Genomic DNA, 15,671 nt, shown 5'->3' with positions numbered 1-15,671 from the left:
TGATCATAGTCAACTTCAACTGTCTGTTAGCCTTTCATATCCTTACATCTCATTTTTTACTGACAAGCTATAGTATATACATCTCCTAGGAGAATATTGACTTTTTATTATTGTCCAGTTCTTATTCTATATGTGATACCCTATCCTCTAAAATGTCAGTTTTAATAACCCCAAATAGCTTACCAAAACTAAAGACTAATAATATAGTAATCTGCACAGAGTTAAATACTTGATGTTAACAATGTAGAATCAAATGCTTAATAATGAATTATGACTTTCAAAGTTATATATTCCTGGGAGGAGGAATATCTATACCTAATATTGGATCTGTTCTTATCCTCTCTAAAAGGGAACATACTTCTGTAGCAGACGTCCCCATGTTTCCATATCCAGATTTCTTCACCAAGAGAGATGAAGAATTGACAAGAATCATTGAACATTATGTAAGATTGACTTTCTTAAACTACTTGCAAAAGCTTTGTTTTTTAAAGGTATTTTGAATTAGAATGTGTAGTTCTGATAGTTTAATATTAACATGTGGAACTTAAAAGCAGAGCCATGATTGGGCATTGCTAAACTTAATTATATCTCACTGTATTACTATACATATCAGAGCCTTCACTGGGCTACAGAAAATTGGCCTCTGTCATCTTACCTAATAATAGACAAACATGTAAATTGACCGTACCTCTCCTACACCCACAGCCAATCAGAGTGAGTATGCAAATTAGAAGGCCAAAGATGGCGGCAGCCCAGCTGCTCTAAGAGGGAGTGGCTAGGTGGGGCAGGATGCCTGCTATTAAAGGGAGGGCGGGGGTCGAAGGGATCTACAGGAGTGGAGTGCCACAGAGAAGACGAAGATGGCAGGCTCTGGCCAGAGTCTGCTGCAAAGACCAAGAAGGCAGACTCCAGCTGGAGCAAAGGCCTGGGTCCTGGGTGCTGGAGGAAAACCGGCGCTGGAAGCCAAGGGAAGGAAAGCCTATTGCAAGCGTGCAATGGGCCTCTAGTTTAAAATACTAAATTTATCCTGTTTCTTGAATTAGTAGATTTTAAAAACAAGAATCTGATATTGAACACTAAACACTGTGTGTTTTTTCTACAGTATAGTTTTAAAAATGGAACAAAAAATTTTTGACTCAATTTTCAGTGACCATTCTTTGCCCTTGAAATATGAGAAAGACTTTAATCACTTTGTTTGTGGTATGAGTTAAACAAACTGTGGCAATACAAGGCTATTCACTTAAGATGCTTTAATTCATTAAGCTTTTTTAGTTAATTTCTTGCTAAATCATTTTATGATTGCTTTTTTGTGTAGGAGTTGTTTACGCCATTTACTGAATATTGTATGTTCTTGCCTCCTTTGCCAAATATTTATTGTCCATAAAGGTGTGGGTTTTTTCCTGGGATCACTATTCTGTTCAGTTCATATATATGTCTATTCTTATGCCTGTATCATGATATTTTTTATTACTGTGGCTTATAGTATAGTTTCATACCAGGTAGCATGAATCCTCCAACTTTGTTCTTTGTTCTCAGAATCGTTGTGGCTATTCCTGGTCTTTTGTAGTTCTATATAAATTTTGGGGACATTTGTCCTAGTTCTGTGAAATATGCCATTGATATTTTGATAGGAATTGTGTTGAATCTATAAATGCTTTTGGTAGTATGGACATTTTAATGATGTTAATTTTTTTTAACATCATTACATGCTTCAACTTATTTGTATCTTTTAAAATTTCTTTCTTCAGTGTTTTATAATTTTCCAAGTGCAGGTCTTTTATATCCTTGGTTAAATTTATTTCTAAGTATGTTTTGATACAGTTGTAAATAGGATTGTTTTCTTAGTTTCCCTTTCTGATAGTTCATTTTCATGTATAAAAATACAACCAATTTATGGATATTTATTTTGTATCCTACAACTTTACTGAATTTATTTATCAGTTCTAAAAGGTTTTTTTTTTTTTAATGGAATCTTTAGGGTTCTCTTCCATGATTAATTTTTTTTTTACATTTCATTTAATTAGTGATCTTTTGAGAAATTATATGGGATTATTTCATTTACTGATCCCACTGAATTGTAATTTATTATATAGCTAATATTTAAACTACTCTAGCAATAGCTATGAGTACTAGGATTTGAAAACAGAATGATGCCCTGGAAACACAAAGTAAGAGCCATAGTATTATATTTTTATTCCATAATGTAAGTTTTGCTAAACCAGTATATCACATGTACAGGGTAGTATAAAAAATTACTAATGGTTCATATATGTGGCATCTATATTTTACCAATCACTCAACTGAATTATCTAGAATAGATTACAAGAGACAACAAATTGTCAAGGTGTATATACACATATATATAGTGTAATATGGATCCTAAAAACTATCATTTTTCCCTCTTTCAAAGGTATGAGCATTATATAAGCAATCATCCACCACGAATCTGATTAGAATGTAGCTATAGAAGGGTAAAGGAATCCTTTCTAAAAATAAGTTTGCTAGAATCCAAACTGTTTGATATGTGGGTAGCCTAATCAAATAGTAGTACAAACTACAAAGTATTGATTTGGGAAGGTTTATGGAAGTGTCTTTGAATATAATATTTAACAAAGTATTCACATATATGCCATTTCCTTTCAGGAAGCTATAGCAGTACTACTTTGTACGTTATATTTTACCCTTTACAAAATGTCCTTACATTAGTTACTTCAATTTTCACAACAACCCTGTAAAATAGTTACCAACAAGAATGGCGGTTTACATTTCAGTTATTTTACCAAGGTTTTAAAGTTAGTGAATGATTGAATGTACACACAAAACAAAATCTTTGGACTTTAAATCTTTTCTTTTTAACTCTAACACATTATTCAGTTTTCTGGTTTATAATCCCTAACCTGAATGGAAATGGGGGATGGGGAGGTAGAATCTGTAGGATTGACAAGAAACAAAAACACAGCTATATAGTAGCCATAGTAAGCAAGGAATATGGCAGATACCTAATTGTGCAGCAGATACTAAGATACTGCTGGTATCCCATAGTATGATGATTGAATCCCTAAGTGAATGGGTTGAAAAAGTAATAAAAGGTGCTTCTATTCCCCATCAATTTCAAGCAAACCTACATCTTTCTGGCTGCCACATTAATGATAATATTGGCCTATAAAAATAAAGACAAGACAATGGTTTATCCAAATAGAATTGGTCAAGGTGAACAGAGACAAAAATGTGAGAGGAAAGTTTACTTTTTATTGGGTTAACAAAATGAAAGTTTATCATGTTATGGTGAATTCCAGCCTTGCCAAGTCTATCAAAGGGGGAAAGGAGGAAAAACAGACCTGTTTTTATACATCCTGTTTCGGATACCTATGCATTCTGTTTTACTAAGAGTTCTTCAGCATTAATTCTCTGTCAATTTTTCAGTGTAAAAATCAAAATCATGAGGTACACTGAAATCTCTCATATAAGCAGATTAGTTATCTGGTTTACAGATACTGTCTTATTTCACCAACTACTACTTTTATGCTATAACATAAAATTGGTAGTTTTGTGATACAATATTACTACTTAATTTATTATATGAGAAAAATTATGTCTCAGATAAGTATCACAGAATGTGTAGAATGAATTTCAGCCTGTGCTTGAATGTTCAGGATGCTTTGCCTCAATTTTCTGGGTATTTCATGCAAAAAATGATTTCTGAGAAATGAAATTATACGAGTAATAACTGTTTATAGGAACAGCCTCAAGATAAGTACAAGTAATTTTTGTATTTCTTATGTCTTTAAATTTTAATTGAAGTTTAAAAAGTAGATATAATTTTATTATGCTTCTAAAACCTATTTACTCTGTGTATGTTGACATTTAAAAAATGTTATTGCCTTTGGAAGGCTGAGTGATGTGTTATTGATTCTGAGGTTTGGTCCTGCTTATTCATATCAGTTATAATTCACAGCACTGGGATAGAGTAATCTATAAGCTAATTGATAAGTTGTTAAGCATAGTCACTTGTGTGTATGCATGAAGGGAGGATGACAAAACAAGCAATGTAGGTAGTATCTTTAGAAATTTCCAATATTTCATGCTAGGAGGCATTCTGCCTTGAACTTTTCACCTAGCCTAAAGAGGGCTTACTACCTCTTTTTACCCTATCTTTCATGAAAGATATTAGAAGGGAAAAAAAATGTCCTCCTCATGTTGCTTGGTTGAAAGGCCATTGTTACTCCCAACTCATTATTCCTAGGAACCTTTGTTGCAGAAGACCAAAAAAAAAAAAAAAAAAAAACCAAAAAAAACACCAAGGACGCTTCAAAGAAGAGGAGGGACACTGTTTGATACACCAGCGGACTCAGGGAACAACCTTCCAAATCTGAGTGAATGAACACACACGGGGCTTTCCTTTATATCTTCCTGTGGTCTTTGTCCCGCAAACATGATTATGTTCTGGTCCTTTTTGCGGGCCTTACAAGAAAGCCCCCAGGTGTTGGGGGTCTCCAGGCCGTATCTGATGGTCTGGCCTGGCACTAACGTTAATGAACCTCCCCTGGGGACAGTGCACTGTCCACAGCCCCATGGCCTCTGTAACCCGTTCTGCAAGACCAGTATCTGGGAAGGAGGCCGTGACTTAATTATAGGTGATCAAGAATGTACACTGAGCTTGCTGGCATGGTTCAGATCACTACCTCCAAATATCAGGGTTACATTGGAGTTAGCCCTTTTTAGCCTTCTCACCTGCAGATATGCTGTTATTGTTATGAGTTAAAATGCTCAATTGCAATGAATGTTATATATATATATACCCACACGTATATATTCTAATGATCTACTGCAAATCAGCATTTATTGTCTGATTAATTTCATTTTTTGACCTCACATGTAACAGTATCACAATTTCTGCCTTTCACTTTAATTTGGTTTTTCTTTGGCTTGATTTTTTACTTTATGATTCTGTGATCTCATATAAATACCAATATTGATGAAGAAAGGAAACTCATTTGGTATATGGAAATATAAACCTTATTATTGTATCTTTTCTTATTCTTAAAAATGTTAAGAGGGAATTATTCTTTATGTGTATGGGACTTGTACACTTTCTGATAGATGGCCTACATATTTTTTCCAGTGTGGTGGAGTATGAATTCCTGAAGAATATTTGTGAGAAAACCTAAGTTGATAATTGAATATATAAATTTGCATTTTGAGAAGTTAATTTATTAATCATATGTAAATGACACCTTTTCTCTGTAACAGTGGGAGAAAGAGCTAAAGATCCGACAGAAAGAAGATGAAATATCTGAGGCCAAAGAACGTGAAGATAAAGAGTTAAAGGAAAAAAATCACTTCAAAGAAATCATGAAGAAAAGAGAAGAAAAACTACACAAGCAAACCAAACCCTACGAGCTTCCTCCTAGGACTGAAGTAATTTCATCAGAAGCAAAAATGACCTCCCCAAATTGGGATCCATGTGCCAGAAGCTTACTGCATAAAGGAGACCAAGTTAGCTATATGTTAGGAAAAAGTTCTTCTACTTAACTGGAAACCATCTCTTAGAAAGGAGTTGTTATGCTGGTACATGCTTTGTAATGGTCATATCTTAGTCCTCAATTAACAGTTAGCTTTTAATCACATTTGAGTGAAGTGATTTTATCAATTAAACATTTTTAAGGATACAGCTAGACTTTTCCCAATTGACTCTTATCTTGTGATCCTACAGCAGACTTAATCAATGATTCTTACAGTATTGATATTCATTGGACAGTTAGATGGAAATAAATTGCAAATTTTTAGTGATTTGCATGTAAGAATTATTTCTTGAAAACAGAATGAGCATTAACTGATACTCCTACAGTAATTATTATTCAAATAAAAGAAGCAAGATACCTGTTTGGATTTGTATTTCATAGTCAATTTGTGCCAAATCAAACCATATGTCAGAAGCTGCAATTTGATAAATTATTGTTTATAAGCAAATCTGAATGGTCCAGTCATCTCAGAATGAGTTGAACTTTAACATATACCAGAGCAGACTTTTGAGACAGTTATTTTACTCTGTCAGATGCATTTATGAGAATGGATTTGGATGATCCTGGAAGGTACCATTGCACTTACTGATTATCCAGTCAGGAGTCATCTTTACAATGTCAGTTCACTTTATCTGATGTTCTCAACCTATGGGTAAGAGTAATGAGAAGGGGTTCCTGTGATGCCTTATACTCTTTGTCTGTAGATAAAAACTAACTTTAATTTTGCATAGGTGGCTTGATGATACTTAAAAGACAGGTGCTTTATCAGAGATGTCAAACTCAAATGACTACCAGCTCAGGAAGGTAATATAAATTAGTGACAAGTGCTACAGAAAACCTATTCTACACTAAGAAAGTTCCCACCATTCAGCTGTACTTGTGCTGTATGTCCAGTATTGTGGGATTATCCAGTCTTTTAAGAACATCTCAGATGGGATTATTTTTAAAATAAATGTTACTAAATTTCAAAATGTGGGCAAGTAACTAAAAAAACTCATGTAATTTTGGTTTAAATTTGACACATAGACCACAAGTTTTTACCTACAAAAGAATATACATATAAACATATATATATATATATATATATATATATATATATATATATATGTGTGTGTGTGTGTGTGTGTGTGTGTGTGTGTGTGTGTGTGTGTGTTTGAGAATACATAAAGATATAAGGATTCTTAATCAGCTCTATAGATAATAACTTTATCCTTAAATTATCCTCTAAAATTCTTTATTAAGTTATTCTTTAAAATTTTTTTAAAATTGGCAACTCATACTTCTTATGGTTTTCCTCCTATGTCCTGGAATATTAGCAAAGACTGGGCCTTATAGATCTGTGCCCACATTCTACCTATGCCTTCTGCTAGCTATGAAACCTTGGTCAAGTTACTGAACCCATCTGAGCTGCAGCTTACTCATTTAGGAAATGGGCACAATGTATATTAATAGTGGTATCAGTCAGAAGTTAATTAGGAAAATGGAAACAGATCAGTCATTTTATGAAGAATTTAACATAAGAAATTGTTTGAAAAGGTGTTAGAGGACTGAGCCAATGAAAAGGCAACTAAGACATAAGCAGAAAACCATTACTGCAGGACACTGCCACCCCGTCTAGGGCATCGGAGAACAAAGGATTGGGTTATTAGAATCCGGAACTGTGGGGAAAGGGGCAGCACACACAATGGGAAGCAGCCCTCTGAGTGGGAGGCACTGCCCAGTTGGTACCTCTGACCAGGCACAGTAAGGCTGTTTGGGGATTCCACAAAGAAAAAAGAAACTGGAATAAGTTGGCTATTCCAGAAACCATGTTGTCAGGAAGAACAAAAACCCCCTGGAAGAAGCAAGTTCTTTCTCTCCATCCTGGAACGCTTCCTCCAGTGCAGAGAAAAGCAGGATGGCTTTGCTGCTGAAAGACGCTTGTTAAATAACTGGAAAAAACTCCAAGCTCAATGCCTAGAACATATTAGGCCATGCAATAAAAGTCAATTCTCCTTTCCCCCCCTGCATTTTAGGCCCTGTTTTTTTTTGTTTGTTTTTTTGTTTTTTACCTTTTCTGAGATTAAAAACAAAAACAAACAAGAAACACCAAAAATTGGAGGAAAGCATCATGACTTTTTAAGTTCATCTAAAAGGTTTAAAAATAAATTTTTACTTTTTAAACAAAGCAGAGGTTAACATAATTAAACTTTAATTCTTCCAGGAAGTACTTAACACAGACTCAAATGGAACTCTTTGTAATGTATCCTTAATATTAATTTTGCCTCAAAATTTACAAAGGTGTCAGTGAGCCTCAGGCTGACTTGGGCCCCAGGCAGACTCTTTAAACTCCTCTCCTGCTGTTCAGCTTGTGCTTTCTCAGCCTTGGTTATTGATTTTCCCAGACTCTTCCCACTAGAAGTTGGTTAGACTCTGAGAAGAAAAGGGAGAAAGAGACTCCGTGTCTTTTACCCACTGCAGCTCGTATTAATCTGTAAATGCCTCACTGCTAGGAAATGGTAACCTATCACAGGTCTAAATTCTTTTCTATCCAAAACCTGTTTCTTTGCTACTTTACACTCTGTTTATTTTTATTTTAAAGGACAAACCTAGATCTTCCTGCATCTGTTTATTATAAATTCTCTATAGACTTCTGTTAGCATCCACCAAAGCAACATTTTGGTGTGTTTTTTTGTTTGTTTGTTTTTTTGCAGATACTATATCACAGACCTGTTTCCTGATTGAGAAGAAAATATTTATAGAAATTTTAGCTAGTATCCCTAGGGTACTGGAAATTAAAAGACATATATTAGGCGACAAAAGAGAGAAAAGGTAAACTGTAAATTCTGAGTAACAGAAGCATAGAAATAAGCATTTCTTCTAGTGCAATTTAAAAAAATAGAAATAAAAAGATTCACAAAGGTTTGCAGGGCATGACAAAAAGAGGTTTAAGGAAGAAAATAGGCAAAACAAACACCTTCACTGTGGATACTAGTGAGTGGGTGTTTGGGGAAAAGCGGCCTGCAGAGTAGCAGACAATTAAAACAATGATAGAAACTCTATAGTGATGTTTAGCAATTATAATTCAAGTAATTGATTCCTTTTGCTGGTGCCGTAAAAATCCTCTCTGGGACATATAAATGTCTACGAGTTAATTTAGAGTGACTTTCCTCACTTTAAATTTTTTTTCATTTTGATATGGAATTTTTGGACTGGAACCCAGATTATCTTATCCTCCCTGAGTTGAAGAATGAATCAGTGGACAGAAGGTAGTACAGTAAAGGTGGAGATTTATTGAAGAACAAGTACAGATTCCCATGTGGGGAAAGGACAAGATTCTCACAGCACAGACTCCCAAGTGGGGAGGGGGAAAGAGTCCCACAGATTTCCTGTTTCCAGGGGTTATGAAGGCTGCAGTTCCTGTGTCCTGACATCCCTTCTGATTGGTCAATATTCCCTTTTGAATCGTTTATTATAGTGACTCCTGAGGCCCTCCTCCCTCATTGTCCTCCTATTCCTTCTGGGCTTTCTTTCTTCTTTATTTTGTAAATATAGACCTTTCTTTGGCTACTTCCAGTTCCCTTGTCTAATGGAAATATATCTGTTGCTGCTCCTTTGACTTATAGAAATGTAACTGCACCTGGCTTCCTTGTGTTATGGAGATGTACCTTCTCCCAGTCTGTAGCCCTGTGTTTTTCCATGGGCCCCAATTCTAAAAATTCCCTAACCCTGCCTAAAATTCCTATTTCAATATCAATAAATTCCTATTTCAATATCAATTAAATCCAAAGGAAGTTACAATATATAATGGTAAGTACAGTTCCTTCTTCCCATACACCACCATACCCATTGCACTATGTCCGTGCCACCAAATGGTTCCATAGCAAGAATGAATGTTCTAGAGTTTCACTGAACTTGACTTCTAAATTTTAGTTGACTTCTTGGTAATTGCTTGGTAAACTGCTGGGACATTAAGCTCACTTTGGGTCAGCTAATGATTCTCAATTATATATAATTACCACAGATCTCTTGAAGCCTCTTCATTCCTTTCGTATATCCACTTGTTGAAGTGGCAACATAAACAAGAGCACCCCTAATTTTTAAAAATTTACTTTTTAATACATTTTTTTTATTGTTGACAGTTTTACAAATGCTTCCCATCTGCCCCTTTACTCCTTCTGCCCAACCCTACCCCCCCACCCCCATCTTCACCACCCTATTTTCCATGTTCATGGGCTATGTATATCTATAATAATAAAAGGTAATTAGGGGCAATCAGGCAGGAAGGTAAGCAGTTAGGGGTGATTAAGCAGGCAGACAGAGTGGTTAGGGGTGATCAGGCAGGCATAGGCGGTTTAAGGGCAATCAAGCAGGCAGGTAGGGGAGCAGTTAGGAACCAGTGGTCCCAGATTGCAAGACATGGCCCATAGTACAGCCAACCCACAATGCACTTCACAACTGTAGGCTTGCCACTAGAGACAAAGTATTTGTAAGATTCTATTTATTAATTCTAGCTATTTTCTCTGACATGTGGGATATGTTTGAAAACTTAGAACAAAACTCACTTTAAATTATCATCTTCTATAACATAAATTCATATATCTATATAGTTTTGCAAATTCTGTTTATGATTTGGTTATTTTTGAGCTACATGCATTTTTCATAGTGACATAAATTTCAAGGATAATTTGGCTTTCATGTTTTTCAAGCTTTTTCCTTTAATCCTCCTAGCTCAGGGACCTATTTACATAATACCTAATGCCTTGTTATTTTTTATTCCTGCTTCATTGGAAAGCCAAAAATAAAAAGAAATGCAATTCCAAAGCGATTCTTAGTTGAAAGATGCGTATGGTATCTAACTTTCTAGTGAAATTTCCCAAGATGACTCTGCTTGGAAAAGGTATATTCTCTTTTATGAATTAATAAACAAGGTAGAGGTTAAGCATCTCAGAATCACCAGCACAACGGTTTTATACATAGTCAGACTATTGGCAACACAGTGATGCTTTGAATCTCCTATTTGCTCTCAAGCTTCTTTTTAAGGACACATCACTTTATTTTCATTAGAAAACTACATTTGGGTAAATGCTGTGTTCTCAGGACGATTGACCATAGGTAGCTACCTGGTAGGCCAATTCAACTGAAAGCCAAGGAAAGAGAAATATAATGCTTAGAAACTGTATTTCAATTAGGTTAAGAAAACCTTTGCTCATGTGAAAGCAGAGAGGTAGGTAGCCAATGGGAAAAAGTTTTGGCTGTGCCATTTCTGTGTCCTTGCAGAGTCATTCAATTAAAAGAAAACGTGTTTTTGTTTTTTATTGTTCCTTGACTATATTTAATTGATGTGTTGCATTTTGTCAACTAGACAGTTTTTTTTATCCTTGAAGAAAATAAGTTTTTAAAGAGGACTTTGGTAATAGTTGCAGCTAGACAGGAGCTCCAAATAATTCAAGTGGTAAACCCTGGGCTCTACCTCAGCTTTCTGAGCTCCTATTCTTTTCTTTTCAATATATTTTATTGATTTTTTTTTTTATAGAGAGGAAGAAAGGGATAGAGAGTTAGAAACATCCATGAGAGAAACATCAATTACCTGCCTCCTGCATGCTCCCTACTGGGTATGTGCCTGCAACCAAGGTACATGCCCTTGACTGGAATCAAACCTGGGACCCTTGAGTCTGTAAGCGGATGCTCTAGCCACTGAGCCAAACCAGTCAGAGCCTGAGTTTCTATTCTTATGACTATATCACTACAGGTAGTCCTTAGCAACACCTTACCTCACGAGTGCACCCATAGCTTTATTTAAAACATGCTTATGAAAAGTAAATGGAAAATTAATGCCAAGGTTGTAGATGTAGACTTACTATCTGTTCTTCCAGGATGGAAAAACAGCATTTGGGAAGTGAAGTAGATATTATAATGCAGATTTATAAGGACTGTTTTGTTTTTCTTTACCTTTTCCTATGATGATTCTAAATCTTGCATTTCCTATTCACTTGCCTCCTTAAAACCTCTCTAGAAAAATGACTAACATGGCAATGATTTTAGGGAAGAAGGGCAATGGGCAGCTAAGTAAACTTCATGATGGTAATGATGATGATGATGATGATGGTGATAAAAGCCAACATATAATATATTGAATCTTTATGCCATAATATGGGTTAAGTACTATACTGATGCTTCTCATTTAATAATATTTCACAACTCTAGACATGTGGATTATTATCATTATCTTATAGATAAGGAACTCTTAGAGAGGTTAATTAATTTGTTTAAAGTTTCACAGCTAGTGGGTGGGCCTTTTTGAACCTGACTTAACAGACTTCTAGGCCTGTATTCTTAAGCCCTGAGTCTGCAATTATACCAGCAAGTTTAGTTAAGATTGAATATGAGGACCATCACAAATATGAGGAGGAGAATGAAATAAACTTCTTAAGAGTAAGGATTTTGTAGTTCTGTTTAATTATGAATTACTCTGGCCTTTCAACAGTATGTAGTCCATAGTAAGCTCTCAACATGTATTTCTAGAATGTCTGAATAGGTAAATGAATATTAACAGGGCTTAAGATCTTTGTATAAAAATAAAAAGCTCATTTTAAGAGAAGTTTATTCATTTAAGAGTAAAATGATGTGCCTTCATGCCATTCACTGTTGTGCTATGGCTATGCAATTCTATTATAATTGAAAAGACCTGTCTATCATACATAACACAAGCAAAATGATGTGTAGTTTAGTCCCATTGCAACTGACATTAAAGTCAGCCTTTATAATACTGAAGTCAGGATAGGAGCGGGGAAAATGTGAGAACGAAGAACCATCCTTCTAATTTTCAACATAAAGCAAAGATAGATCTAAAAAATGTAATGCCCTTCACAGGTTACTTGATTTTAGGTACATTAACAGTCTGTTACATTTCTTCTTACATAAAAATTAGTTTTGAGAGTCTAATAAAGCCTTTAGAAAATAAGTTCATTTATAAGTATTATAAATAATGGCATAGTTTTTATATTATACAAACATGGAATCCTATTCATATATGGCTCTAATTTCTCATTTGGCTTCCCAACCAAAAGCCTCCCAATCAATGGCAATGCCTGGAGGACACATACAGTAGAAGCCCTTTGGTAGTATGCACCTTCCAACATGATTACTAGGCCATGATATTTAGGGCCCAGGAGGAGAGGAAACACAGGCCCTGAGGAAGAGAAGGCCCAGCCCTATTCCAAGGAGGCATTGTGGAAAGTAAGAGTCAAAGGTGCTTGGTACCCTGATTCCTCACTTTAAGGGATACAGTTTGTTTATAAACATCCAGATAGATAAGGAGCCTGAGCACATCAGGGTAGTAGCACTGACTCAAGCACTACTGGGGAACCGGCAAATCAGTAAGTTGAAGGGAGAAGTGTTGTATGCAGCCATTTCCAATGACACACCCAGTAGGGGAGAGATGGGAAGCCCAGTCTCTGGTGTTAGCATAGTGAGCCCATCGCCAGAGAGGAATGTATCTGCTTCAAGGTGCATTAATGCAGAAAGCACACGCTTCATCCATGCTACTGCAGAGGCCATGGAGAATCCAGAGCACTTTGGGAACACTGGAGTCTCCTCTCTACTGTGTTATAAGGCCATACCTCTATCCACCAGATATTCAAATGCCATCTTAGAAAAGAAAATGAGGTGGAGGATGGATAGGAAGCTGAAATGCAAAGCAGTTAATTTGAATGGTCTCATGATTTCGTAGATTTAGATTATTTTAAAACTTCCCAAGATAACCAGCAGAGGGAGCCTCATAAAGAAGATCCAAATGGTTTTATAAAACTTCAGAAACTAAATGTTCTCTTTATATTAAAACTAGAGGCCTGGTGCACAAAATTCATGCATGGGGGTGGTGTGTGTCCCTCAGCCCAGTCTGCACTCTCTCTAATCTGGGATTCCTCTCAGGACTGCTGGCGCCTAACCACTCACCTTTGTGCCTGCTTGATTGCCCCTAACCATTTCTGCCTGCCAGCCTGATCACTCCGTTACTACTCCCCTGCCAGCCTGATTGATGCCTAACTGCTCTCCTGCTGGCCCAACTATCCCTAACTACCCTCCCCTGCCGGCTTGGTCACCCTCAACTGCACTCCCCTGCAGGCCTAGTTCTCTCAAGTGTCCTCCCCTGCAGGCTTGGTCGCTCCTAACTACCCTCCCCTGCCAGCCACCTTGTGGTGGTCATCTTTTGTCCACATGGGGGTGGCCATCTTGTGTGTTGGAGTGATGATAAATTTGCATATTACTCTATTATTAGATAGGATGCTGTAAGAAACTAAAATTGTGTCCTTAGAACATATATGTGAAACTGACATTCCAACATATGGAAATAAATGAACAGATAATCTCAACAGCTATTCACCAATCTGGGATATGCATTTATTTAACCATTAATTCAGCTAATATTTATTGACTACCTGCTCAGTTCCCAATACTCTTTTAGGCACCAAGAATGTATCAATGAATCAATGAACATGACATAAAATATAGCATTCTACATATTAAAAATAATAAGTGTGTCTGTGTGCATCAAACCAGTAACAAAAATAGAATTTCAGATAGGAACAAATGAAGGTTAAAACAAAACAGTGCTGAGGAAGGCATGACCTAAAACAGAGCCTTCAGGCATGACCTAAAGATTTCTGCAAAATTGGAATGAAGAAAAAGTGAGCCATCTGACATTCTGGGGGAAGAGCATTCCAGGCAGCGTTGACAGCAAATGCAAAATGACGGGAGTAGTCATGCATGTTTTTTCTGAATATTTCTGCTTCATCTCCCACCGGGCACATGGTAGCATTGTGCTTAATGGCATTTGTGTTGTGGCGGGTCATATGGCAAATTCTGGCCAATGGATTGTAAAAGGAAATGCTGTGTTCCATTTCTGGGATGGGCATTTACTCGTTGACTTAAAAACTTAGTGTTTCTTTTTTATTCCCTTTCAGAAAAATAATTAACAATGTTCAACATATGGAGTCCTTTCTCAATCTGGGCTCCCTTAATAAAAATGATGGGTATGAAAAGACAAAACCTTTTGGTTTTAAGAGTTTGAGATCTGGGAGTTAATACAGCACTGCAGAATAACGCAGCCTATGCTGATGTGAGAGGAGTTAGTTTAGTATGTTCAAAAGAAAAGCAAGGAATCCCGTGGTGCTGGAGATTAGACTCCAGAGGGATCAAAGAAATTAAAACTAGAGGTAAATTTGGACCAGATCAGGTAGAACTATGAGAGCCAAATTCCAGGTTTAGATTTTTAACTGAGAGTTGTGGAAAATTATTGTAAGGGGATGATGAAACACACACACACACACACACACACACACACAACTTTAAGTCTAATCTGTAATGCTTTAAAACTTGTGTTAAAAGGTGTAATGATTCTTTCTTTGAAAGTTGATATTTAATTCGCCAAAATTTTAATATGCTCTGAAAAGAATATCATAAATTATAAAATGATGGTTTGGGAGCTGAAAAATTTCAATTTAAACCTTGAATAATTTTCAATATAAAACGAAGATGGATCTAAGCATCTTTCCATTGGAAACAGGTATTTATGTAATGTATTTAACAAACTTGATAAAGGAAAACCAAACAACAAGAATTTAAAATTTGTTCAGTTGTATTAAGATTTTATTGGGAAATGATGTTATAAGTAAAAATACATATGCTACAGAAGGATGCTCTTCTTGTTTTTGTCGCTCTGTTCCAAAAAGGGAGTTTGGCTACTATATTTTTACTGTTAAACTGATACGGTGGTCTTCATTTTTTCCTTCTCAGTAAGAAAGGCATATATTCAACATATCAATGGCCATGATTGCTTCATGCCAAGCAGAGATGTGGAACTCAAAATAGGGCACGAGGGAGCTCTCACAATGGTGCATGTAGGTTTTTGATGGTTTTCATTCACTTTGTAGCTGCCATATCAATGGCAAAGAAAATAGGTTTGATTGGATTTGGCGGTAGCTGTCTTCTAGGAATATTTTCAAGAGATAGGATTGTTTAGGGTTGAATCCCCAATTATTTCCCACTTTAAGAAGCAGAATAAAGCAATGTCTCCAACATAAAATGTAATTAGTTCTTTTGTTGACTTGTGTTTTTAATGTTAAAATTTTATTCCTCTGTAGGAAGAACTGACAAATACTATTTTTTCTC

The 15,671-nt window shown here is 35.9% G+C and overlaps 1 protein-coding gene across 5 annotated transcripts in view; it reads left to right on the top strand.

Moving 5' to 3' along the window:
• Positions 1-5,887, top strand: part of TMEM232 (transmembrane protein 232) — a 145,364-nt gene extending 139,477 nt beyond the window's left edge. For 4 of the 5 annotated variants that reach the window (XM_084882807.1, XM_084882808.1, XM_084882809.1 and 1 more), the window contains 2 exons: positions 350-443; positions 5,251-5,887. In XM_084882807.1, the coding sequence (XP_084738933.1) occupies positions 350-443; positions 5,251-5,532 (376 nt within the window). In that variant the 3' untranslated portion in view covers positions 5,533-5,887. The remainder of the gene's footprint in view (positions 1-349; positions 444-5,250) is intronic. The other variant, XM_084882810.1, reaches the window with a different exon arrangement.
• Positions 5,888-15,671: the final 9,784 nt, after the last annotated feature.

Source organism: Pipistrellus hanaki, assembly GCF_964339955.1.
Source record: "Pipistrellus hanaki genome assembly, chromosome: 4".
NCBI classification, from domain to species: domain Eukaryota; kingdom Metazoa; phylum Chordata; class Mammalia; order Chiroptera; family Vespertilionidae; genus Pipistrellus; species Pipistrellus hanaki.
This window is presented reverse-complemented; position numbering and strand designations above follow the sequence as displayed.